Here is a 27593-nt window from a genome sequence, read left to right as displayed (position 1 = left end):
TTTTCCTTACTTTTTTTTTTTGCATCACTTCATATAAGTCTTGTTTAGGTTTTTCTGGTGATCATCTTGTCATTTCTTATGTTACAATAGTATTCCATTACAATCACATACCACAACTTGTTCAGCCATTTCCCAAAGATGGACATCTCTTCAGTTTCTAGTTCTCTGCCACCACAAAAAGAGTTGTCCTAAATATTTTACAACATATATTTCTTTTCTTTTTTCCTTGATCACTTTAGGAAATAAACTTGATAGTGGTATTAATGGATCAAAAGGCATACACAGTTTTATAACTGAATAAAATTCCAGATTGATCTCCAAATTGTTGGATCAGTTCATAGTTCCACCAATCATGTGTTAGTGTCCCTATTTTTCCACACCCCCTCTAACATTTGCCCTTTTATCATTTTAGCCAATTTGACAGATGTGAGATGCTATCGAAGTTGTTTCGATTTGCATTTCTCTAATCAATAATTATTTAGACTGATTTTTTATATAGTTATATGTAGCTTTGATGTCTTCATCCAAAAACTGTCTGTTCACATCTTTTGATTGTTTATTAATTGGGGAATAGCTCATACTTTTATATATTTGACAAAGTTCTCTACATATTTTAGATACTAGACTTCTGAGAATCCACAAAAAATGTTTCCTAACCTATTGTTTTCCTTCTAATTTTGGCTACATGTTTTATTTGTCCACAAAAAATGCAATTTATTGTATTCAAAATTATCCATTTTACAATTCTGTCTTCTTCATTCATAAATTATTTTATGTACAATTCTGATGTTTCCCATTCTTCTAATTTGTTTATATCTCCCTTCATACCTAGGTCATGTGTCCATTTTGGTCCTATCTTAGTGTGGAAAGGAAAACTGAGGCTGAGGAAACATTTTTAGAATGTTGGCAAGAGGGGGAGTGGCAGTTGGAGGAGCAGAAAGGGCTTATGGGATTGGAAGCTTGGAAAGGTGTCTTTGCCCTGTGAGAGACAAGAGCTAAGAACTGGAGCTGTAAACCCAAACTGTGGTGCCAGAGCCTTGCCTTCATTGCTCTTGTCCTGAAGACAGAAGATCCCCGACATCTTTGGATCATTGATTAAAGAAAGCAAAAGAACAACAACTGCTGCTGAAGGGTGCTGATCCCTTGAACCTTATGAGGCCACCCTGAAGATTAGGCTCATCCCATTAGCTTCCCAACAAGGACGCTGTTGGCCTGTTTGGAGTAGGATGGTGAAGTGATTAGAGAGGAAGGAGGAAAAGAGTTGATGAATCCTGAACCATTTGGCTGGGCTGAAGAAGGAAGTGACAACTTGTAGAGTTTCCTATTCCCCCCCTTCTCCCTAGTTACTTGAACTATTAAACCACCCTTGTTCTGAAAAAACCTGATCTGAATTGTAACAGAAGTTGAAGAGACTTAGAAGGAGAAAGAGAGGGTGCAACAAAAGAGCAAACAGGGATATTCAGCCTGTCTGACAAGTAGGGTTTCTAGGAGCTCAGGTACCAGCCAAGTCCTGAGAACAAGCGAACTCCATAATCCCTCAGAAGCCTACTTATTGAGACATGGCCCCTGCTCATCCTTGCCACAACATCAGCTCAGGGGTACCTCTCTTGTATGTTTGAAGTGTGAGAGAAAGGGAGAATTACACAGACCATCTCTCAACCTCAGTGGTTCTCTCTATCACACCAACCCTACTATCCCTTCATCCTTCCTCCATCCTTGCTCCTTCCCCATCTATCTTCCCTTTTCTAATTATAACGTTAGTAAATGATGTAAAACACTGGTCTATATCTCTTTTCTGCCAAACTGTCTTACAGTTTTCCCAGCAATTTTTAACAAATAGTGAATTCTTATTCCAAATACTTGGAACTTTACCTTTACCAAAAACAAGGTTTTCTAACAGACTGTTTGTTGAATGTCTATTCTGTTCTATTACTCTACTTTTCTGTTTCTTATCCAGTACCAGATAGTTTTCATAATTACTGCTTTTATATCATAATTCAAAATCTAGGACTGCTAGACCTCTTTCCTTAACATTTCCCCCTAATATATTGATTGATATTATATTGATATTCTTGAACTTTTGTTTTTCCGAATGAATTTTATCATTTTTTTCTAGTTCAATAAAAATATTTTTGGTAATTTTATTAGGATGACATTAGATAAGTAAATTAGATAGGATTGTCATTTTCTCTGTTATCTAACAGCATTAAAATGTGACTGCGGGGGTAATCTAACGTATTTTTATGTACTTAAAAACATTCTGAGCAGAGGCTCCAAAGGCTTCACTAGACTCTGGGTGTCCGTCTCAAATCTTAGGCATAATCTTCCTCCTCATCTGATTCCTGGCTTCATTTTCTGCTAAAACTCCTACTTTTACAGGAAGCCTTTCCCTTACTCCTTTAGCGCTAGTGTCTTTCCTTTGAATTAACTTTCTATTTGAAAAATAGGTATAGAAATAGCTATAGATAACAGATCAAATAGACAAGTGGTATATACTGTATGCACTATATACGTGTCACATATAGCATGTGTGTAGGTGACCCATAAGGTAAACACGTAGTGTACATATATGTACACATTCACATGCCCTATACATACACAATAGACTAATACACCCTGATACATGTATAAAGGGTGTTCCCAAAGTCTTGGTGCAGCTTTAAACTAATAAAGCTCATGTAGCTAACATATTTAAGCTATTAAAATTGAACACTCAACTGAGCCTTTGGGAACACCCCGTATGTACACATATGTGGGTGGGTGTGTTACAGTATGTAGTGAGCGTGGGGGTCTCCCCCTTTAGAATGGAAGCCCCCCGCAGGAAGGGGCTCTTTCTGTGCCACTTGGCCCAGGGCTACTGCACACAGTCCCAGTCGCTGAGGCCGGTCCCCTCCTGCCCTTCCACCTTTTCTCCACGAGGGGGTGCCAGAGGGCAGCATCTCCACGGTCCCCGCTCGGAGGCTGCGTAGTGGGAGCTTGGGCCGTCCCAGGAAGAACTCCGGAAGACGTGGCCTAGGCCGAGATCGAGGGGAGGAGCCTCCGCCAGGCCTACAGGTAAGGGTGGGGGGCCAGCCTGGTATTCTCACCGGAGACAGGGAAGATGTTGGCTTCCTTGGACCCTGGGGCCCCGCCAGACCTGAGGGTGAGAGTAGGGCGGCGGGGCAGGGGAGAAGTGGAGGGTCATCAGTCTCGGAAGGCCGGAAGGAGGCAAGGAAGCTTAGCGCTTCGCCTCCTCCTCTTCCTCCTCCCCCTCCCCAGTCCCTGAGGTCCTTCTCGGAATGGCAACTTCGGAGGGAGGACCCCGGGGCCAAGGACGCATTAATTACACCTCTAGGCTATTTAGTCCGATCTGCTTATTTTATACAGTCAGGGAAACTGAGGCGCAGGAGACCTATTTAAATCACCTGGGTAGTGAGCAGCGGAAGCAAGGTTTAAACCCGTGACTTCCTAAAAAGCCAATGCTCTTTCGAGACTTGGCTCTAAGCCCGCCTCCTCTGCTTTTCTCCTATGACCTTTCAGTGACGCTTTATTTAGCTCGTTTGGGGTCTCCCGAGCTAGACCGCAGGAGCTCTCCGCGAGCGGTGCATTTCTCCTACCCCTCCTCACCCCGTACCCCGAACCTTCGGTTCGGTGTGAGCCCTGCTCCATACTGCCTCTTAGAGGCCGCCGCTCCTCTAGTTTTCTCCTGGCTCTGGCCAGGGAGCCGCAGCAGCAGTAGTGGTACCCGGACCCAGACTCCCCGGTTCCAGAAAGTGCCCTACTCCGTGGATTTTGCCCGCACCCTAACAACGCCCTAACCCAAGGCTCCTTGAGGTTTACAAAGTGTGTTTCTCCCCTGAAGTCTGTGGAGCAGAAAGTTGTGCAGTTTCCATTCACCCATTTTACAGAGGAGGAAACTAAGCCCCAGAAAAGTTAAATGACTTGTCCATAATCTAAAAACCGGGCATTTAAAAACCAGGTAAGACTGAGAATTAGAGGGTGGTGGAAACTCGAGTTCAAAGTCTGCGTGTCTCGCGACTTTCTATGTTAAAGCATTCCCCCAAATAACAAGTTCCTCTATTGTATTTCAAGATAGACAACTTGACAACTTTCCAAAGACACATCTCTTTAATAAAATACAGTGTGTTCATATTGCCCAGGGATTCAAAATTTTTTAAATGCTTAATAAATGTTTAGCTAAGTAAAATTAAGCTCCAGTTAAAAAAACAAACAAACAAAAGCTCATTATCAGTATACATTCACAGAACCTAAGTCCTGTGCTTCCAGTAGGATACAGTTGGTTTAATTCTTAATTATATTAAGCATTATACTAATGCTAGGAGTCAGGAAGAGCCATCTTTCTGAGTTCAAACCTCCCCCAAGACACATGCCAGCCCTGTGACTCTGGGCAAGTTACTTTACTCCGTTTGCCCGAGTTTCCTCATCTGGAAAATGAGCTAGAGAAGGAAATGGCCAGGCACTCCAGTGTCTTTGCTGAGGAACCCTCAAGGGAGGTCACAAAGAGTCCAACAGGGCTGAACAACAAAGAACCTGAACAAGTTCCTTTATGTTAAAACTTATTTGTCATGTCCTACCTGGAGGATCTTGGGATTGCAGATTTAGAACAGAAAGGTATTTTAGAAGGAGGGATAATATTTAATAATTGACTGCCCAAAAAATAGGACAGGTAGAGCAGTTTAAAATTTAATCTGCATTATTCACATGACCTCTACCACTTCCTTAAGTCTAGTTTCAGACAACAAAACAAAGTACTGACTTGTGTCTTCCAATTTCTTTTTTTGTTTGTTTTCTGTTTTCTAATTTCTAAGGAAATTTTAACAATCGGCTCTCTCAGGCTAGAAGGAACTGTCTCTAGCATATCCCTGCTAGACCTCCTTCACACATATGTTAAGTGACAGAGTTGGGATTCCAATCTAGACCAGGGACTCTCAAGTCTGTGGTTTTTTTTGCAGTTTTTTTTTAATCCCAAATTGCCTCCCTACCAAGTGATTCCAACTAGATTGGTACCTGGTGCCTAGGATGAGAGTGGTTTTATAGTGCCATTTACCCTCAGTCTGAGTGAGAGGAGCATGGCAAGCAGAACTGACTAGAACTCTGAGCAGCTCCATTAAAATCATTACAAATCTTTGGGATCTGTGAGATAGAACAGAGTTTGGGGGTCATTCAGCTTGACACCCACATGGTACAAAAGAAGAACATGAGACCTTGAATGGTTAGAGACTGGTGAAGCCAGAACCCACATCTCCATTTTCAATCCTCCTGGCAATCCAGCAATCCCTGATTAGGGCTGTAGTGATTTATATGGAGCACTGGATGATGATAACATCATCTCCACCCACATTTGGGAGTTCTGGACTCTTGTTATAGTAGAGGAAGAGTCCACCTGGGGGTCTCTGGCTCTCTTGTCATTGCTGATATCAAAGATTCTTCCCACAAAAAAAGAGAGACACACATTTCCCCCGGGACCGAGCGATGAGCAAATGTAAGTTGTCATCCCAGTTTATGGGAATAACACCTTCACAAGAGTACCACAGATAGGAAAAGGAACCTAGCTATTATTAAAAAAAAAAAAAAAGCTTGCAATTCAATTGACAAGATGAACATTTTTTGGTTCTATTCTGAGCAAAATGTAAAGGATCTTCTATTTTATGCCCCTGCTAGATTGTAGTGTGTTATCAAAATTTGTTTTCTTTTCCAGCACCTCATAAACAGTAGAGTAGGAATTAATATTAAATAAAAAGGAAAAGTACCTAAGTAAAGAGGATTGGTAATTTATTTAGTAGAATTTCTTTCTTTTCTTTCATTTATATTCCTGCAATTTCCTAGTATCTGATCTGGGATCCTATAAAGCTAAATGTGGTTGTCAAACCCAAATAGAAACCCCAGGGATTTAGAAAGCTACAAATGAACATTCTTTGTTGTAGTGTATTTTTATTTATTTTGTTAAACATTTTCCTATCCCATTTTAATCTAGTTAGGGGGCGAGGCAGCTTGAGTAGGCTTTGAGTTGGATCCCTTGTGTATGATTCTAGATTTAGGGCTGGGAGGGAATTTAGAGGTCATCCAGCCCAATCTCTTCATGCTACAGATGAGAAGACTGATGGATATCAGAGGGGTGAAATATTTGTAAAAAATTTAGCTCAGTACCTGGCACAAAGCAGGTGCTTAATAAATGCTTATTCCCTTGTCTCCCTTTCCCACTGTTTCACCACCATTCTGCTCTCTTTAGAGATAGGCATCTTGCTGTTTATGAGGCACTGTAGGTAGAAAAAAGAAATGTACTTTGGGAAGTTTTTAAAGTTGACTATAACCACCCCTGCCTTATTCTAACTTTAATGGGTCAAGTGGGAATGATTTAGGATATTTAATTCTTTCTTGGTTGATCTCCAAGGATTTAATTTTTCATAGATTAACTGATTCTCTCCCCATCTCTCCTCCTCTCCCTCTCTGTTTCTCCCTTTTCTCTCTCTCTCTCTCTCTTTCTCTTTCTCTCTCTCTCTCTCTCTCTGTCTGTCTGTCTGTCTCTACCTCTCTGCCTTGCACTCACTTTTTCTCTCAGAAGTTTGATTGACCTTACTCATCTAATGAGCCAAGGACAGTGACTAGAAAATCACTGGTGCAGAAGAACATGGAGGTCCCAGAGAGGGTCTGTCTTACAGCCTTCTGAAGAACTAACACTTCTGGGGCATGTGGCCAATGGACAAGAGTTAAATTCCAGCTTTTTTGGGTGAGATGAGCATGTGTTCAGCCATGGCCAACAGCAGGGTAGTGGGGTGGCAGAAGGTGCTATATGAGCGTCAGCCTTTCCCTGATAACTATGTGGATCAGAGGTTCCTGGAAGAGCTCCGCAAGAATGTCTCTGCCCGGAAATACCAATACTGGTCTGTGGTCTTTGAGTCTGGGGTGGTGATACAGCAACTCTGTAGCGTCTGTGTCTTTTTGGTCATCTGGTGGTATATGGATGAAGGTCTGCTAGCTCCACAGTGGCTCTTCGGGACTGGATTGGCTTCCTCCCTCGTTGGCTATGTCTTGTTCGACCTCATCGATGGAGGGACTGGACGGAAGAAGAGTGGGCGCACAAGGTGGGCTGACCTCAAGAGTGCCCTGGTCTTTATCACCTTCACTTATGGCTTTTCCCCAGTGTTGAAGACACTGACGGAATCTGTCAGCACTGACACCATCTATGCCATGTCTGTCTTCATGCTTTTGGGTCACTTGATCTTCTTTGACTACGGTGCCAATGCTGCTATCGTGTCCAGTACCCTCTCCCTGAACATGGCCATCTTTGCCTCTGTCTGCCTGGCTTCCCGCCTACCTCGATCCCTTCATGCCTTCATCATGGTGACGTTCGCCATCCAGATCTTTGCCCTTTGGCCAATGCTGCAGAAGAAACTGAAGGCCTGTACTCCATGCAGCTACGTGGGGGTCACACTGCTCTTTGCTCTCTCTGCTCTGGTGGGGCTGCTGACCATTAGTGGCGTGGGGGCCATACTCTTTGCGCTGCTGCTACTCTCCATCTCTTGCCTCTGTCCTTACTATCTTATCCGCCTGCAGCTTTTCAAAGAGAACATTCACGGGCCTTGGGATGAAGCTGAAATCAAAGAAGACCTATCCAGGTTCCTTACCTAGTCTAGGGAGTACAGGGAGCACCCACATTTTATTATTAAAAGATTAGTTGCCTCCCCCTTCCCTCCAACCAAAGCAGGAAGAAGGTCTCTCTTAGAAGGCTGCAGGTTGGAAGATATCTGTGAGAAGAATGAAGTGGCCATGGTTGGTGATAAGCCCTATCTCCCCGCCCGGCAGGGGGAGTTCTGGTAGCCTCTCCTCCAGACTCTGAGCCTTTCCTCTAATAGTGCCAGCTAGCTGTAGGGGCATGGAATCTGGGCAGCCAGGCTTATCCCAACTTTTCAGTGTGGGTCATATTTGCCAACTTAGTAAAGTTAAAACTTCTCTACATCCCAGAATTTCCATAACTTTTCACCACCCTGCCTTTCCGACGATAATTTATGCTATTCTTTTCTGCTCTATCTTTCCTGGACTACTTTCTCAAGAAGCTGCTGTGGGAGATTTCAGCACCTCCCTATCTCCGTTCTCCATTTCCATTGCTGGAGGTGTACCTTTACAAAGAACCTGGTTCTTGGAGTGAGTTTTCCTCATCTGGTGAATCCCCAGGCATCAATTGACCTCTAACCCAAATACTACCTATTAATTCCATGGAGACTTCCCTGATACCTCTTATTGGTAATAACCTTCCTGGGGCTTCTTAGAGCAGCCTGTGTTGTATACTCATTGTTGTTGTCTAATAGCCCCCTTCTAGACTGTGAGCCCCATGAGGGCAAGGACTGTATGCTATCTGAAATTTGTATCTCTCAGCACCTATCACAGAGCTCTGCACACAGGGAAAAATCAGTGTTTATTAAATTAATGAATAGAAAAGAGAAAGATGGCTGGCAAAAATACAACATTTTGTCTTTAACTCTGTTTTGTGAATCTGATTTCTTGGGGATTCTATTCACACTGAACTAGAACTCTGGAAAGCTAACTGCTTTGTTTATAGAATCAATCTCAGGATGGAAAGGGACTTCAGAGGACATCTAGCCTGTACTTGGAAAGGAATTCCTTCTAAAACGTCTCTACCCAAGTGGTCATGTCATGGTCTAGAGGCTTCCAGTGAGCACATTACTATCCTGCAAGCAGCCAGTTATACTTTTTAAGTTTTTCCTGACCTCAAGCCTAAATTTTCCTATTCATCCATTGTTCTTAGGTTGACTTTTGGTCAAGTAGAACAACTCTACTTTTCCATGTGGCCACTCTTTAAATACTTGAAAGAGCTATCACTCCCAATTAGTCTTCTGTAGGCTAAACCATTCGTCCTGATATGCTGTCATGGTCTTTGACTGTTCTGTTCATCCTCCTCTGAATACTCTTCAATTTACCAAAAATGTGTGCCCAGAGCTGAACACAGTATCCAAATTCTTACCAGTACTGACTGCATCAGAATCATTAGCTTCCTTGTCTAACAGCCAAGTAAACAGTACTGTTTAGAGCTTCCTTCAGACAAGGTCATGATATTAGATCACTTCAGCTTATGGAATCTTCTATTTATTTTTTATTTTTTGGTCATTTTTATTTAGTTAATTTAGAGTATTTTTCCTGGTTACAAGAATCATGTTCTTTCCCTCCTCTCCTCCCATCCCCCTCCTGTAGCTGATGCACAATTCCACTGGGTTTTACATGTGTCATTGAACAAGATCTATTTATATACTGATATTTGCACTAGGGTCATCATTTAGAGTCTATATCCCTAATCATATCCCCCTCAACCCATGTGATCAAGCAGTTTGTTTTTTTTTCTTCTGTGTTTCTACTCTCATAGTTCTTCCTCTGAATTTAATACTGTTCTTTCTCATAAGTCCCTCCGAATCGTTCTGGATCATTGCATTGCTACTAGTAGAGAGGTCCATTACATTCGTTTGAACATACAGTGTATCAGTCTCTGTGTACAGTTTTCTGGTTCTGTTCCTTTTAGTCTGCATCAGTTCCTGGAGGTCATTCCAGTTCTCATGGAATTCCTCCAGTTCATTATTCCTTTGAGCACAATAGTATTTCATCACCAACATATACCACAGTTTGTTCAGCCATTCCTCAATCGGAGGGCATCCCCTCATTTTCCAATTTTTTTTATGTTATCTTTTAAAATTGGAATTACTTATTCATTTGAAGTTGATGTCCATATAAGATAAATGAAATTCCATTGCTTGGTGGAGACTGGGTTATTTCTTTTTGGAAAGATATTTCTTTCCATTTCTAAGAAGTGATTTTTGTCAAGATATTGGAGCAATGTCTTAAGACATATCTCTTGAGTGTTCTTCTAAAATACTGAGCTCAGACAAATACTTCAGTGGATCTTTGGTGAATAGAAAGAGCATAGACTTTTACTACCTGAGGCAGTTACTTTAAGATAGTTGAATTCGAGTTTTTTCATGGGTTACATATCAAAGTGTAGCCCTGATTGTATCTATCTTCTACTGAAGGAACCTTCAGATTCTTGTTAGTACAGAAAATTCCAAACTCTTCTGACATTCAAGGCTTTTCCATAATCATCTACAACTTATGTTGCCAGGCTTACCCCATAGTATTCTCTTATATATACCCTATGATACATCCAGATAGCTTTGTGTTCAGGGATACATCTTTTCAAACTAAATGGCTCTGGGCACCAGGTAGCAAAGAAGCTGGTCAAAGGATGGAAGAAACAATCTAAATTCTAAATGAGTTGGACAAGTTTCTGAATAACAATCATAAAGGGATGCTAAATTCTTACAGATCACCTCAGAGAGGATGGTGTTTTAAGAGCACCAGAAAAACTTATAGAAGGTGAGATTTGTGCTGGATCTTGAAGAAAAGGAAGGCAGAAGGATTATGTGAGGAGGAAGAGCATTCTGAGCATGAGGGAGTGAAGAGACAAAGAATGGGGAGGAGTGTCCTGTAAGAGAAATAACATGATAGCCAGAGTCAGTAGCCAAAGCAGGAGTAGACTGGAAAGTTAGGAAGGCGCTAGTTTTAAATATGGGGCAGCCATGTGGCTCAGTGGATAAGAGAGCCAGGTGTAGAGATGGGCTGGTCCTGGGTTAAATCTGGCCTCATACTTCTAACAGTGTGGCTCTGTCAACTCCCATTGCCTAGTCCTTTCCCCTATGCCTTGAAACCAACACTTGTATTGATTCTAAGACAGAATCTAAGGGCTTAAAAAAAAAAAGCTTTAAATGCCTATAAAAGGATTTTGCATTTGGATTTGGTTAACATTAACATTAACATTGGTTAATGGGGAGCCACTGGAGTTTATTGAGTAGGGGAGTGACATGGTCAGATCTACACTTGAGTATGATTATTTTGGCAAATGAGTAGATAACTTGAGACAGGAAGACCAGGTATATGAGAGATTGTGAAGGTAGAAACGTCAAGAACTGGTAACTGGATTTTGAGGATGAATACAAGGATGCTGAGAGCAACCACCTTAACTTTGGGTTTGCCAATATCTCTTCTAACATTACCCTACATCCTCGGTAATCCCTTTTTAAAATGATTTAATAGAGTGGTGAAGTACAGTATTTAGGCAAATGAAAAAAATTCAAGGACATGCACAACACAAAGAATTAAAAGAAAAATATACCATGTTTTGCCAGCAGAGGGGACTAGTCATACATCCTGAATTCAAGACAAGAAAATGGCGAAGCCAGTCCAAGAATCAGTGCCATCTTGTGGATATCTTGGACATATTTAAAAAAATAATCTCTATATACTTGACTAAAGAATTTCCCCTATTCTTTAAGCTTCAACTAATTAAAGTCATTATTGCCATTGAAATTAAGACCTTCAAAATTTCAGCAATAAAAGGAGCCAATCCATTGGGCTTTTAAAGAAATTTAATTTCATTAAATTTAGTTTCATGACTCTCAGAGCTCAGCAAAGTGCCTGGCACGTAGTAGAAGCTTAAATTGATGATCTTCACTGCTTTCAGTAGCAACTGCCTAACCCAATACACACAACAAAGAATCCCTTAGTCATATTTAGCTCTTTAGCTATTAGCTCTTCCTATTGCCCCTGTCTGAGCTGCTAACCCACTTCTCTACCCCTTATGCCATCAAGACAGTTAATTTGAGGCATTCCCTAGGAGCACTGTTTTATACTAGAGGTTTGAAAGAACCCTACTTTCTCAAGAGGTGACATAGAATAGTAGAGAGAGTTCTGAACTTTGATCCAGCAAGACTGTTCAAATCCCAGCACTTAGCTGCTGAAAGACCAGAGGAAAAGGGGAAGGGAACAAACGTTTTAGCACCTACTCTCTACCACACATTAGGCCAAGTGCTTTATACAAACATTATTTCATTTGACCCTTATAACTGTGTGAATTAGGTGCTATTGTGATCCCCATTTTACAGTTGAGAAAACAGGCAAATAAAATAGGTGATTTGCCCAGGGTTACACAGGAAATATTAGAGGTGAATTTAAACTTGGATCTTCCAGACTCCAAGCTCCACATTCTATCTAGTGTCTGTTTTAACAACACTTTCAAAGGTAAGTCATCTATTTGTGTCTCAGTGTCCTCATCTTTATAATCTTCAATACTAATAGTACCTATTTCAAAGGGTTGATGTGAGACTGAGATGAGAAGGATAGACAATCCTATCTTTGAGATTCACACTTTTATGGACCCACTCTCCTACCAGTATGGATACTACCTCCAACAGTGCAGATTGTCAGTCAATAAGCATTTATTAAGCACCTACTATGTGCCACGCACTATACTAGGGAGAGGGATACAAAGAAAGGTAAGCTACTATCACTGCTCTCAAAGACCCTCATAGTCTAATGGGGGAGAGGACATGGAAAACAATTACATATAAGCAAGAAATATTTGAGATAAATTGGAGATAATTTCTGAGGGAAGATCCTTCAATTAAGGAGGACCAGGAAAGGCTTCTTATAAAAGGTAGAATTTTAGTTGGGACTTGAAGGAAGCCAGGGAAGCCAGGAGACAGAGCTATGAATGGAGAACACTCCAGGTGTCAAGGGTAGCCATTGAAGATGCTCAGAGTTGGGCCAGCTGGATAGCAGAGTACATGGAAAGTCAGGCCTGCAGTTGGGAGGTCCTGAGCCTCCAATATGGCTATATGATCCTGGGCAAATCTCTTAACCCTAATTATCTAGCCCTTGTTGCTCATGTCTTAGAATTGGTACTAAGACAGAAGATAAAGGTTTAGGGGAAAAAAAAAACACTTAAGAGTTGGTAGATGGTGTATCTTGTGTGAAGAGCAGCAAGGTCAGTGTCATTGGATGGCAGGGTACATGGTATATGAGAGTAAGATATAAGATGACTTGAAGGAAGAGGCCAGATTGTGATGGACTTTGAATCCCCAAAAGAGGATTATTTATTTGATCTTGGAGGTGATATGGAGCCATTGGGTTTTTTGGAATGGGGTTGGTGTGGGGGAAAGGGCACATAGTACAATATGTGCTTTAAGAATATCATTTTGATAGCCACATTTCCCTGGCTTTTCATCCTGTCTAATCCTTGTCTATGATTTTCCACAAATCCTTTGGGAGGCCTCCCTCCAGACCACTTCCTTTTTCAGACATCCAGAATATGTGCTGTGCTCATTGGATCATGTGTTACCTTCTGGTAACATGTACATTTTAGCTGGCCCTTTCTGGAGATTTAATATTTTTAGTAGCAAAAACAGTGGGAATTCCATGTATTCTAGCAGGATGATGGGAAGCAGATTTCTAAGCAGGTGGACTTTTTACTGCCCCTTAAATCAAAGCACCCAATCATTGTTTGGGATGTCTGACTCTAGATGTTATCTCCCTAGATAGAAAACTGAGGACGTAGTCTGAGCCATTGTCTGATTAGAAACCACTTCCCTATGGGTTCCTGAGCCTTGATTTAAGCCAAAGTAACTAAACATTCAGATCTGAGGCCAGGGATTTGACCTAAAATAGGAAGATGCCTATTTAGATAATGTCTGTCTCCACTGCTTTTACCACAGCAAAGGCTAAATAATGACTTCTCCCAGCTAAGAGTGGTTAGGAGGCTCTAGGATTTAACATTGGCCAGCTTGACTATTGTGACAGCTGGGAAGGAGTTGGGAGGAGAGCAGCCTCCAAGCTTTCTAGTCCTTCCCTCCCATTGTAGGCAGGCACTGCCTGCAACTACCAACAGCTCTGTAGGGCCCCCCTGCCATCCATGCAGCCTTCTCCTCTAGTCAGATACAGATGCCTGATGCCCAAGGACAGTTCCACCTGAAGATGAAACTCTGGGGATAATTTTAACCAATGATGGTAACCATTCTCCAGTGATGAACATTCTCCATCTTCCCCTTCTATTTATGTTTTTCAACTCTTCCCCCCTTAGATCCCCTCCCCAAACTACCCATCCCTTCCCCCGTTCCCTCTGTAATACCTGCTTTAGAGGCAACACACTGACTTTCATCTTAAATCTTTTCCACTTTTCCCATATTCTGGCTCTAAGCCCTGACTTTCTTGTAAGGGATGACAGAGCCAGCTTCCCTAGCTGTCCTTTCTAACCCTGGCAGCACCTACACTCATTTTCCCCATTTCATTGGTCAAGATAGGGGAATTGGAATTTTCTTTCTTCTTCATTGCTGCTTCTAGATCAGGGATTCTCAACTTGTGGGTCACGACCCCAGTGGAGGTGGAACGACCAAAACACAGGGGCCACCTAAAGCCATCGGAAATATGTATTTCCAATGGCTTTAGCCACTGAGAAATCATGCTACTTTACAGCAAGATCTCTGAAAGAACGGGGACCCTGCTGCCTGCACATTGTACTAATATTAGTTACTTATCAGCAGCCCTCCCCCAATGAGGGGCGCTGGATTTACCCTGTTGCCTGGAGACTGGACTCAAACAGAGACCCAGAGAGAGCACCAGGGCGCTGGCTCCGGAGGGGTTAAGAAAGAGTCCTGGAGCAGATAACTCCTGGAGCGGATAGTGGAGCCGAGTAACCCCAGCAAAGTGAAGCCTCAGCTCGAGCTGGAGGGAGGCCACAGGAAGAAGAAGGCAGCGTCTGCAAACCCCCTCCCCAGGCAGGACTTACCTCCCTCCCCAGCGCTCAGGCTGCCTCCTGCTAGATTAATATTTCTGAATATATAATTAAATATTGTTTTTGTGATTAATCACGATGTTTATGTTTGATTTGTAGCAATGAGAATACATAATGCATATCAGGTATTTATATTCTGAATCATAACTGTAGCAAAATTACAGTTTTGAAGTAGCCACCAAAATAATATTTTGGTTTGGGGTCACTGCAACATGAGGAACTGTATTGTGGGGTCACGGCATTAGAAAGGTTGAGAACCACTGCTCTAGATTCTCTCCTTATCCGGGTCATTCAGTAACCTCTCCTCCTTTGAGGCTCATGCAGTTCACCTCTCACCCAATAAACATCCTGGTAGTTGTCAGCTGACTTTTGTAATGCTCTTCACATCCTTCCTCAGTGAGTTCGATGCCTGAATCAGTCTTTCCTTCCTAACTCTTGCCTTCAAACCAGGGGACTTCTGCAGCTATATTCAAATATTCAAATCCCTTAACCTCCCAGTTATGCAACTCACACATTATTTCCCCTGACTTATTCCTCTATGCTAGCATGGATAGACTTAGAGATAATCCCATTTTTCTTGTCGTTATCCATAAGTGTTCAGTATCTTTATTGAAGAACTCTGAAATTCCTTTATATGATCCTTACATGTTGTCATTCCACTCCTCCATCTGCATTGTAACTCCAAGCCCAAACTCATTCTTGCCTTGACTCTCAATCTTACCACCCCTCAGTTATTTCCAAGGCTAGAGGTGACCCCGTTTTCCCTTTCCCATCTTGATGCCCTCGAGAATCAGTTAAACTTTATACTGTTCTCTTCTCTCAAGACCCTTGCCCCTTTATATTACTGATAATCTTGCATTTTCCTTCTTTCTTTTTATAGCTTAATTTTTCCAATTACATGCAGAAACAATTTTTGACAATTGTTTCTGACATTTTGTGACTCAGAATGTTCCTTCCCTCTCTCTTTTGCCTCCTCAAGGTGGTAAATAGTCTGCTATAGGTTATACCAGTGCTGTAATGCAGCACATATTTCCATTTACATTAAAAAACTCACAAAGGAAATAAAGTGGAAAATGGTATGCTTTTATCTGCAATCAATCTCCCAACAGTTACTTCTTTGGCTGTGGATAGCATTTTTTCATTATGAGTCCCTTGGGTTTATCTTGGAACCTTGTTTTCCTGATGTCCTCCACAGCTGATCATTGTACAATATTTCTGTAACTATATACAGTGTTATCTTGGTTCTGCTCACTTCACTTTGCAGATGATCTAGCCTTTTCAAACCCTGGCCTCAGAATACTCCCACCATCCATTGCCTTTATTCCTATTCATGTGCTGTGAACTAAGCTGGAAGAAATCATGAAACTATGCTGACTGAGTCTTCTACAAGTTTGTTTTAGAAAATTTCGACCGAGGCCTCACTGGAGTAAAGCAATTTTTTTACCTCGACCTAATTGAAGAGGCAGCAGCTAGGTGGCTCAGTAGATAGAGCTCTAGACCTGGAGTCAGGAAGACCTGAGTTAAAATCTGGCCTCAGAGACTTAATAGTGATGTAAATCTGGGCAAGTCACTTAACTTTTGTTTGCCTTAATCCTTTGGAGAAGGAAATAGTAAATTGCTTCAGAATCCTTGCCAAGAAAATCCTATGGTCAGTATGGTCCACAGGGTCATGAAGAGTTGGATACAATTAAATGATTGATTGAACAACATTATCAGTTCACTATCCCATTTACTACAGTGCCTTTTCCTCCTGTCATCGTGTGTGTGTGTGTGTGTGTGTGTGTGTGAGAGAAGGGGGGTGGGGAGACACCATTCTCTTCTTTTTCTCCTCCTGCCTGTCTGACCATTCCTTTTTAATCCTTTTTCCTGCATCATCATCATTCAAATGATTCTAATTGTGGCAGTATTAAAAGTTTCAGTCCTTAGTACTCCTCTCTCTAAAAATGTTGGTTCATTGTCTTGGTATCCCCTCACTTGGGACATTGTTGATTGATTGTTTTTCTGAGTGGTTTTTAATGTTGAATGAGGACAACTTCACAATATTCCTGAGACATGAAATGAGAAGAAGCATAGACCTGGAGAAAATTGCCAATGAGCACCAAGTGCTCAACTACCCAATCCAATCAGTGTGCTGGACCAAGCTAGCCATGGGTCTCCCCTACTCATGTTTTCTTTAGTTTCATCAGGAATTTTCAGAAATTATAGACTTGTGGGGGGGAAGATAATTCCTCAAAATATCCTAATGCAATCAACTGGAAATTTCACTGGCCTGTCGGAAATACCTAAGGAAGGATGTTTAGGACAGAACTCAGCAGTTGCTAATGTGGACTAGTTTAAGGTTTTCTCCTGCTCTGGACAGAATAGCCCTACGCTTCTTGGGCCACAATGCTTCACAAATAGTCACATGACTTAGACAATATAAGGGTATTCATCACAAAGGGCACAGTGGGACTATCCAGACATTGCTCCAATATCTAATCAGTCACTTAAATAACAAAAATAAACCCCTGCTATGGACCAAACCATTATGATGGACTCTGGAGACACAAAGACAAAAGTGAAACTGTTCCTGACTTCAAGCGGCTTACATCTTAGGGGAGAGAACCTAAAGAGGGCTGGGTAGACATACAGGTAGATAAATGGAAGATTCATGATTGATAGAAAGATAGATTAATAGACATATAAAGAAGATAATCTTGGATGGGGAGAAACTTAAAGCTAGGAAAGAGGAAAGTACTATTGTATAAGGTTGTATCTAAACTGGGTCTTGAAAGGGATTCAGAGGTAGAGGGAAGAAGGGAGAATATTCCAAGTAGGGGAACAAGTCAGTATAAAGACAGAGATGGGAAATGGAGTGTCATATATAAGGAACAAGAAGACTAGTATAGCTGGATTATGTTGCTGTTGTTCCTCCTTTGTTTTCAAAGAAGACCACCTTAAGACATCATGTGGTGATGTCTTGATTTGTGAGTAAATTGAATTTAAGTGAGGCAGAGTTGCACTAAGTTGTCAGCTTCGCTCTCTCTTCTAGACTCATTGAATTCCAGTAGCAAAATGAAAGTCATAAAGTCTGATGATGGCCTGGAATGCCTTGGATGACGTTGGCATCTTTGGTGTTTGTCCAAGCTCTAAGGGCTCCGTAGCACTTGTTTTAGCTGCCTTCATGACTGTTGGCATTAATTATTTTCATCTGCCCTTACTTCACATGCTTGGGGATAGACTAACTCACCAATAGGTTTAAGGCTTATCAATTACCCTCAACCTGGTTTAGCTCATCTGCTGAGATGGTTTACCAGGGGGTGACTACTTCTTATGTTGTGCTCCTTCCCTCTTTCCTCAACCTAAGCAAGATTCAGTCAATGGGCACTAGGACAGACAGGGCACCTTTCTCCATTTTATCTTCACTACATGCCCCCCCAAAACCAGATCGTGTGGTTTTAGTGGAAAAAGTACCAGAAATGGCATTGGAAGAAGAGGGGTTGACGCCCAGACCCTGCTGATCAAGGCTTCACTCCTTCAGAAAAGGAGTGTGTGTGCGACTGGGTGACAGTGGAGCAGGTTTGGACTATTACAGTGATAGAAAACTCAAGTAGAAATGGGAGAGCCAGTAAATCTACGTAAGGATCCCTGGGGGTGCGTATTGACTTAGAAAACCACATATTAACATCATCTATATTCTATCCAATTTTTAGTTTGTTAAATATTTCCCAATTACATTTTAATCTTGTTCAGCCCCACTTGAGTGTGTGAACCACAAGGCAGAAAGCACAGTATCTGGCATGTCTGAACTAGAGGACTTCTAAGCCAATCTTCTAGCTCTGACTATTGTCACAGTAATTTTGTTGTGAATGAGTCAGTGATATAATTTGGGATTTGGGGCTTCTAAGCAAATATTCTAAAAAAGAATTTCTTAGTCCTTAATTGCAAAATAAACAGTTGTAGCCATTGTGCAATATGAGGCCTATTTTTGTCTATGCATCAAAGGGACTTGGGGGCAAGGATGTGAGGGTAGGGCCTAGAGAGGGGGAAAAGGGGAAATTGGCAAAAGATCTCTCCTTAATCTGATTGCTTATACTCTTTCCATTGCTGTTTAAATTTTTTATCTATTTAAAGCAGAGTGATGAGGCTACAAACTGATCATCAAGGAAGGAAACAAGCATTTTTAAGTAACTATTATGTGTCAAGCTAAAACGACGCTAACTACATATCTTTACAAATATTTAATCAGATCTTCACAAAAACTTTGTGAGATAGGTGCTATTATTATCTCCATTTTTACTATTGAGGAAACTGAGGCAAAGAGAGAATAAGTGAATTGCCCAGGGTCCCACAGCTAATAACTATCTGAGGCTATATTTAAAATCTATTCTTCCTAACTCCAGGCCTATCCATCCACTAGATGCCTCTATAAACTACATTACCACTTGGCGGTAAATTTAGAGGCTCCACAAACAACTTTTGAGCCTAGGAGTGTCTAATAAATACCCACTGTTAAATTAGTTGACTTTTTGAGTGGTTGGGGGCCTCTGGCAGAATTTCTCTAAAAGCACATTTAGTGTTTTGAGGGTCCTTAGACTTCTGGGTACCTGAAACTCTGCAGAGGCTGCTTAGGCATTATCCATACACAGGCTCATAGTTTGTACCTGTAGAATTTTTTTGCACAGACAAAAAGAGGACATCAAGACCCGACAGTATTTGGTGGAGAACTCTATCTGATACAAAAGTGGATATAGTGGCAGCTCACAGATCTTACCTTTATCCCATAGAGGCTAGCTCTTTGGCATGTCCTTTCAGGACACCGAGAGGCAGAGCAATGCAAGAGTGAATTGTACTACTGCAAATGGAAAAGGGAGAGACACGCTTAATGTCTCTTGTGAAATGGGACTTGGGCATCCTGGCATTCTAGGTTAGATGATATATGGACATATCAATGCAAATATAGAGAGATGAATGAGGTCCTCATCTGGAAGGTGCATGTTATTCAAACTGAATTCACCTTAAGAAAAGGTTCGTTGCAGAAACATGAAAAAACTATGGCCTATATGAACATTTAGGCAGTCATGATTAAATAAACAAAAACAAAACAAAACCCACTGAGTGCATATTTTTGAAAAACTGTATTGTATTTAATGTTGACCAAAGTGAACATATGGAGGCCAGCAAGTATCAAGTTTTCCTAATTGTGGGGGGAAAAAAAGGGTAGTGAGATCCAGTAGATAGAGCTGCGAGATCTTGGGGGTGTCCCTTGATCTAAATTTCAATATCCACATCCTTGAAATAGAGACACTGGTGCCTCTGCTATCTAAAGAGCTTCCGAGTTGTCAAGAGGAAAACTGGGTCCTCTAAATCTTAGAGAACAACATAAGCTCCTATGAATAATACTATGATCTCATTCCAGGTACCAAGCATTCACAATGCCAGACCTGCTTAAAAGTGCCTCGGAGGTCCAGAAAGTGAGAGGCAGCTTTGGTCACCTTGTTTCTCCTTAGTAATACTAACTATATTCTCCCGTTGGTTTCTGGGATGTCATGTGAAAGAACTGTCAATGCAAAGCTTAAGGACCTTTTCTACTGCTGAATCTGGTACAAGAAAGATCAGTGGAAGGATTACCTTACCTTTTGGCCTGTTTTCCCCATGATTGATACTGAGGATGCTTGGTTACCTGCTTTTGGAAATCACCAGCTGCATCTTTTCTTCATTGAGATTTTCCAAGATATTGTAGAATAGCTTCTGAGTGAGGAGTGGTTTGTTAGCACCCAACAAAAAATTCAACATTCCAACATTTTCCTTTCTCCGAAACAGTCCATGAGTTATTTAGGACTATGAAGCATCCTTCTGCTGGGGGAGAAACTGTTCTCTGTTCCTCTGGTAGGTTGGAAAATAAATTCTTTTCTTAGATGTCAAAACTACTGAGTTCTGGAATGGTGGATTGTACTATTATGTGTGATTCAACTGGTTAACACTATTCTAGAATTCAAGCATCTGCTGCAACCTTTAAGTCAATAATAGCGTTTTTTTTTTTTTCTGAAAAGGCTCCTAGATTTAGTATCATGAAATTTTTAGAAAAGAAAGAGTGCTTGAGTTTCTCTGCCCACCGAAGATCATGATCACCTTGAAGGCAATTTGGCTTCCCCCTCTGGGCTCCATCTTTTGTTGGGTGAATACAACAAAATGGAGAGACAGCATTGAAAAATAATGCTTGTTTTCTCTCTCTCCCCCCTCCCCACGCCTTTATTTTATTCCTTTTTAAAGAAACCATTCTTTCTTACAGGGAGACTGAAGGCTGCAGCAAGGCAGAGGCATTTGTTGTGCTCTGGACACTCCTATGATACTGATTGTCAGGTCAGTCAACTTCAAAAAAACCCATGAATAAGTTAAACCTTCACCAGACTATGTTATGCAGAATAGGGAAAATACATTTAAAGTATTTGTAATGATTTCCAAATGGAAATTATTGAAAAGAACATAGCAGAAAAAGTTGCATTTGTTTTATATTTTTTCTGGGATGACCTCAATTAACCTAGGAATGTCACGGTAGTATGGGAATATCATGTAATAAGAATATGGGTCTAAATATAACAGATCAAGCAACACCCTCAAGGTGAAGGGAAGGACAGAAGAGTTCATGCTTTCCTGTACGGTGCATCCATTCAGACATCTCCAGGTTACACTTGGGCTGACCTCCCTTTTCTTGTGTGTCTGCTCTTCCTAGTTATCAATAATTATAAGCGGTTAGAAAATAACATCTCTAGAAAGAGGGAATTATGATGACATTCCATATAGAATTTCTAGCCACATGGGAAAAAGTGACTTTGTAACTCCTGAATGGAGTACGATTGGAAGGGAGTTTTGTGTAGGCCAAGAAAGTATAATTGTCTGTATACTTGTACATCTAAGGGAACGCCCCACAGCTTTGTCTTAAAAGATCATAGGACCATGGATTTATTACTGGAAGGGCCCTTAGAAACCATATAGGCAATGCTATCATTTGATACATGAAGAAACTGCCACCCAAAGGGTTTAAGTGACTTGCCCAATAGCATAGGTAGCAAGGAGAGCTCAGGTCTGAAGCAAGGCCCTCTGACTTTGAATTTACTTTATCATGTTTCTTCTCATAGGTTGACAGTCTTTTAAAAAATTTTAGTTGGTCAATTTCAAACATTCCTTGGTTACAAAAATCACATTCTATTCCTCCCTCCCCTCCCCTCCCCCACCCCTCCCATAGCCAACATGCAATTCCCCCAGGTATTACATGTGTCCTTGATCAGAACCCATTTCCATGTTGTAGGTCTACATCCCCAATCATATCCCCTCGACCCATGTAATCAAGCAGTTGTTTTTCTTCTGTGTTTCTACTCCCACAGTTTTTCCTCTGAATGTGGATAGTGTTCTTTCTCATAAATATAGGTCGACAGTCTTGAAGTGTGTGTCCCCCACTTAACCAGAGGAATTCAGGGACTGAGAACTTTTTAAATTTGTATCTAATACATTAAATCCTTCCTCAAGGAGAGATAGCCCTAGTATTTGAATCTGACTTGATTAAATTTTAAAGTTGAAGCTCTTTCAGTGAATTCTTTGTCCCACAGAGAGAATAAAAAGGGTAGTTTCTTTGATTCCAATTTAGACTATACAAAGTATCACAAAACAAAGCCATTGTGAATTATGGCAAACCCATGCCCTATATATGCTACCATCTCCTGTATTCCATTAAGAGTGGCAAAATTGATCTAATTCAGTTTTCAGGATAGTTGTCTTTAAAAAAAAAGTTAAGAGAAACTTATTTTGTCTTGATTGAGATTCATGCCCTAGATTCTTTTTTTCCAAAGAATCACTCAATGGAAATCATATTTTTTCTCAAAGTGACAGCATTGCTTGGACTATTCTACTCTAGATTTGGGTAATATTTCTTTGTCTTGTAACTTCCAATTGGAATTTGGGAGACTTGTGATTCACACTTTCTGTTTCCTTCGTGATCTCACAAATTTTATCTCCTACATAAGAGATTAGGAAAAGGTAGACATAATAATTCTTATTTATGGGATTATCAGAGTCCTAATTAAAATAATCCAGACTGTTGTGATTATACTAAACATTCCTGTTTTTTATTTAATCTTCTCATCACTTTATTGGATCTCACTTTAAGAGAGATCATTTCCCCCTGCCAGAATGATGTCTTAAATCAGGACACTTTAGTTCATCAATCATGTTCTATATTCTCTTTTATATCTCCAAACTCATTAAACCTTCAGATCACTTTTGTTCATTCTTCCTTTTACCTAGTACTCATTTCAATAAGCCAGTTTCCATTTAAACTTCTCCATTAGCAAAGGAAACAAGAGACACATTTTCATTTCTTTATACAGAATAAACTTTTGTTGTTTTATTGTAGCCAGTGATCAAAAATAAAACCATTTCTGTACATGCAGCATACAGTGCCAATGAGAGCTGTTTTCAATACCATGATATAAATGCTGTTGGATACAAAAGGAGATGAATGATGAGTGTGTTAGGATGGTCGTCCTGGAACTGCAGGAGGGGGCCGCCTAAAGAAAAATAAACAAAGTGACAACAAAAAAGAAAAACAGACGAGGAAGGAGAAAATAGGGCTTAAATCATAAAACATTCAAATGGTAACATGCAAAAAATATCCAACAGAGTTAGTCACACTGATGCCAGGCACAAACAAGCTGGGATGGGGGAGATGGGAGGGACAGGAAGCACAAGGCATGGCAAGAGTTAGCAATGGTTCCTGCAGCCTGCTTCACTGGCCATCAGCTGGACTAGCTATGTAGAGACTAGAACACATGGAAGGTCTATATTATACTATCATGCTTCAACTTCAAAGAGACCTGCGATCTCCCTGCAGTGGACAAACCTTCCATCAATGCAAATCATAGTCCCTTTACACCTTACCTTAGTAAATGACCACATGAGTTGCTCTGACCCAAAATATCTCTTACCTGGTGGCCACTCTGGTAATTATAAACCTCTTCGTACTTAACCTGTCTGGTCTTTAGCTAGTCCTCCATCTAGCCCAGAGTTAAAGCCTTTCCAGTTTCTTAAGTAAGACCTGGTAAAGTTTGTCCCATGCTAGGAGAGCTTCAGGAGCCTGGGGTCACCTTCACACCATGAAAAGGCACGGGAGTAAGATTTTCATGGAGGTATCAAAGAGTAATAAAATGAAACCCACAATTATATTTCAGAGAATTTCAGACAGCAGTAGAAGCCTTAGATTATGGAATCCCAGGGATGTTTCTAATATTCTTATAAAAGTGTAGTAAGCTGCTCTCACAGCAAAAAAAAAAAATAACCCCAAAACAAAATTATAGAATATGGTCATTTTTTCTTCAGAAGTAGCAGAGGGGAAGATGGAGGTGGGGTGGTGATGGATGTTGTGGTATATTGTAGGACACAGGCTAGACTCTGAAAACCCCAGTTCAAGTAAAAGACTTGCAAACTACTTATTAGTTGGGTGATTTCTGGTTTCTGATTCTTGGTTTCTGAGCCTCAGTTTCCTAATTCGTTCAATGAGGAGGTTAGATTAAAAGTTTTCCAAGGTCTCTTTCCGCTATAGTGTTCTATGATTCTGGTAGAAGAAATAAACAAAAATTGAATCACAGGAACCTTAAAAAGTCTGAGGAAAAAAAATCTCTACCATAGGTCTGTCTTTTAGGGTAGAATATCTGGACAGTGGGAACTTTTGTAATTCCTTCTAGAGTAAGGATGATCTGGAAAGATTTGAATTTGGTTCCTGGAGAACCTAGGAGGCCAGATCTGGTCTAAATCTGGTCTAAATCTGGTCCAACTTGGTTTAGAGAATGATCTTTCCTTCCCACCCACATTTCAAAGGCAGATCTGAGACTACAGGTGAGATTTTTAATCTGCTGTGATAACAGAGCCTAGTTAGTGCCTTCTATTTCTCTTTCTCTCTCTACCCCAGATATCTGATATTTTATATGGATGGCATAAAAGCCAGGGGTGTCCTTCATTCTAACCCTTGCTGGGATATTTTCTAGGCAGGTGAAGATGTGTTGCTAACCTAGTTGACATAATGTAGTCATCCTTTGACAGACAGACTAAATGGCCAAAGAATGGTTTCTGTTGGTTGACTGAAAAATTTCTAAATTTTCACTCATTTCTTCATTCTGGTTAACTGACAATAGATTTCTCATTAGATTTCACAAACTAGATGCCTGGTTCATGTACATGAAGGACTGGGATATATCATCATGTTTTATTCCCATCCCAACCTTAGAATTCCATCAAAAGTTACGCTCCTACTTACGTCCTTCTTTCTGTGATCCGTTGTAGGTCATCAACAACACACACTGTAGTTCTTCTTTCCTGATGCCAGTTTAGGAATACATTCACTTTCAACTTGTTTCCATCTTACTTTTGCACAAACACTTCCAGGAAAGAGTAACTTTCTTCTGTGGGAGGCTCATAAGTCATGCTCAATGGTTAGGTCATTTATGAACAATAATTAAAAAAAAATTCCCAATAGGGGTAGCTAGGTAGCAGAGTAGATAGAACACCAGGCCTGGAGCTTGGAGGACCTGGGTTCAAATTTGGTCTCAGACCCTTTCTAGCTGTGTAATTCTGGGCAAGTCACTTAATCCCAATTGCTAAACTCTTACCACTCTTCTGCTTTGGAACCAATACATAATATCAAATATAAAACAGGAGGCAGGGATTTAAAAGGAAAAAAAAATAATTCCAGAAGGTTGGTTATCAGGGATGAATTCTTTTGGCTGTAATAATTCATGTCAATGACTAACATGTGGAGAGGAGTCATGGTCTCTATCAGTGGAGTTCCCCTCCCTCCCCATGCCCTAATGAAATCTCAGATCTTAAACTGAATTAGAGATTACAAAACAATCACATTTACAGAGCTGGAAGAGACCTTGGAAGCTATTTAGTCTAACCCATTCCTGAAGAAAAGTCCTTTCTCTAACAACACTCTTTTACTCAAGTCAAGAGAAATCCACTATTCCTGGAGGCATCCCACGCTGCTTAAAGCTTGTGCCATCTACCTTTCTGGGCACAAGAAAAACCAGTCTGTGATAGGTGATGTGCCTTCAAATACTTGAAGACGGTTATTGTGGGTGTGGGGGGGAGGGGTGATGATGATGCTATTGATAATGATGGTGGTGAAGCTGATTCACCAAAATGTTTTCTTCTGCAAGCTAAACATTCCCAGTTCCTTCAATTGATCTTCTTATAGTATGTTTTTGATGCCTTTAAGTCTCCTGATGATACTCTTCTGGATATGACATTTGTCCATAGCTTTCCTAAAATGTGGAATCTAGCATTGAAAAAATGTGGTCTGACCTCTTTAGAGCTGCACACTCTGATTTTCTTAATACTCCAAGCTCACAGGTTTTTGGCTGTGATATCCCACTCAACTCATTCTGAGGTTGTAAGTCCAGTTGATCCCATTAATCCAATAAAAGGGATAGATAGTTCTTTTATTTTCTTTTTTAGATGATCTTTTGCTGAAGTCTAGCCATACCTGCCCTATTTTGTACTAGCAAAATCGATATTTGAACCATAGTATAAAATTTCACATTTATCCCTATTAAATTTTATATTACTAGATTCAGCCTAATTATATATCCTGTCAATACTTTTTTTGTTGTGTTGGTTTTTGTTATTGTTGTCAGTACCTTTTTGAATCCTGATTCTGCCACCCATTGTTGGATATTCCTCCCAGTTTTATATTTTCTTCAGATTTGTTAAGTATGGCATCTATACCTTTATTTCAGTCGTCAATAAAATATTAAATTATACTCCACTAGGGAGAGATAGCATCAAACCATTAATTAGTATTATTGGGTCTAACCTCTCAAATCCATTGACTCATGCCAATATCTATCCCACATTGTTCCATCTTTTCTGTAAGAACAAAATAAATGTCCTTTTAAAGTGTTTTGCAAAAATCTACATAACCAACACAGACAGAAGTTCCTTGAACTACTATTCTTGTAATCCTCTCAAAAAAGGGAAATGAGTTTTAATGTATGACATCTGTACCTTTACCTCGGACATTAATAAAATATTAAATAGTATAGGGCCAAGCATAAATATCTCTTGTACTTTATTAGGGATCTCCTTCTAACATGCCCATTTACAGGATCAAGGATTAAAAGAGGTCTGCAAATCTTTAGCTTCAGAGACCCTAGTAATGGGTATCCCTGGTGTTTTGATGGAGGAAGTATAATTAAATTGCTGTTGAGGTTGACCAAATTTATTACCAGAACAGCAAGAAGAAACTATTTTTGAATTTCAGTGGAACTGGTGAACAAATTAATTGTCTCAGCAGGGTGGGGAGGTGAGACATGTTGAGCAACAGGGCCATGGTGTGGAAGAAACATTTGTTAGCACATACCAAAGCGCTATATTGCTAAGGGATAGTCTAGTGAATTAATCCATAAACAGAACTAGAAGCTGTAGATGCCAATGATGGAGAGGCAAATGTATTCTATCTCAATATTTTAATGGAATTTGTGTAAAGCATCAGATGGAGGCCCATTTTGATTAAGGATTTCCTAATTATTCTTTACTTTTTTCTTTATCTTGATTTTCTCCCAACCCCTGTGACTATCAAATAAAATACAGTGGTGGTGATAGCTATTCAGTTTTAGGAATAGAGGTGTCATAGTTCCCTTCAGTTTTGTTTGTCTTTGCAATTCTTTTCCCAGAATCTTCCATGTGTTTTGTTATTTTTGGATTGACTAATGCTGAAAACCAAAACTTTTCCACAGGGTTTCAGTATCTGTAGGTGTGCTTCTTCCTTGGTCCACTGCATCAAGTGACTAAGAGATTCCATGTCCCATGCTCCATCTTCCATCCCTCTCTGGGGTTCCTTGGTATACTCCGACTTGATAGATCCCCTCCCCCCATTGCCAAATTCACCTGCACCATGAGGGACCTGCCCCTTCCTGGGGCTTTCCTTCCACCCTGAATG

The 27593-nt window shown here is 40.6% G+C and overlaps 3 protein-coding genes and 1 non-coding gene across 14 annotated transcripts in view; 2 read left to right on the top strand and 2 right to left on the bottom strand.

The window, feature by feature from the left end:
* LOC103093517 (uncharacterized) overlaps positions 1–20536 on the bottom strand; it is a 64238-nt gene extending 43702 nt beyond the window's left edge. For 4 of the 10 annotated variants that reach the window (XM_007480778.3, XM_007480779.3, XM_007480781.3 and 1 more), the window contains exon 1: positions 20242–20532. In XM_007480778.3, coding sequence (XP_007480840.1) covers positions 20242–20262 — 21 coding nt within the window. In that variant the 5' untranslated portion in view covers positions 20263–20532. Of the gene's footprint in view, positions 1–20241 lie in introns of all 10 variants that reach the window. The other 6 variants (XM_007480777.3, XM_007480780.3, XM_007480782.3 and 3 more) reach the window with 4 other exon arrangements.
* On the top strand, positions 2916–8476 carry PIGC (phosphatidylinositol glycan anchor biosynthesis class C). The gene is made up of 2 exons (XM_003340121.4): positions 2916–3054; positions 6560–8476. The coding sequence occupies exon 2, from the start codon at positions 6733–6735 to the stop codon at positions 7627–7629; it is 897 nt and encodes a 298-aa protein (XP_003340169.1). The 5' UTR covers positions 2916–3054; positions 6560–6732; the 3' UTR covers positions 7630–8476.
* An 82-nt stretch (positions 20537–20618) lies between the features above and the next one.
* The window catches only part of LOC103094654 (uncharacterized), a 31184-nt gene continuing 24209 nt past the window's right edge, over positions 20619–27593 (top strand). The window contains exons 1-2 of the transcript XR_008916105.1: positions 20619–20783; positions 20898–20968. This is a non-coding gene — a transcript (uncharacterized LOC103094654). The remainder of the gene's footprint in view (positions 20784–20897; positions 20969–27593) is intronic.
* The window catches only part of DNM3 (dynamin 3), a 647411-nt gene continuing 642794 nt past the window's right edge, over positions 22977–27593 (bottom strand). For both annotated transcript variants that reach the window (XM_056815550.1, XM_056815554.1), the window contains one exon: positions 22977–23169. In XM_056815550.1, coding sequence (XP_056671528.1) covers positions 23133–23169 — 37 coding nt within the window. In that variant the 3' untranslated portion in view covers positions 22977–23132. The remainder of the gene's footprint in view (positions 23170–27593) is intronic.

Source organism: Monodelphis domestica, chromosome 2 (assembly GCF_027887165.1).
Source record: "Monodelphis domestica isolate mMonDom1 chromosome 2, mMonDom1.pri, whole genome shotgun sequence".
NCBI classification, from domain to species: Eukaryota; Metazoa; Chordata; class Mammalia; order Didelphimorphia; family Didelphidae; genus Monodelphis; species Monodelphis domestica.
The sequence above is the reverse complement of the archived record's forward strand: the minus strand, read 5'-3'. Positions and strand labels throughout refer to the sequence as shown.

Coding starts and splice junctions, on each gene's coding strand:
- PIGC (XM_003340121.4), top strand. CDS start 6,733: ATGAGCATGTGTTCAGCCATGGCCAACAGCAGGGTAGTGGGGTGGCAG.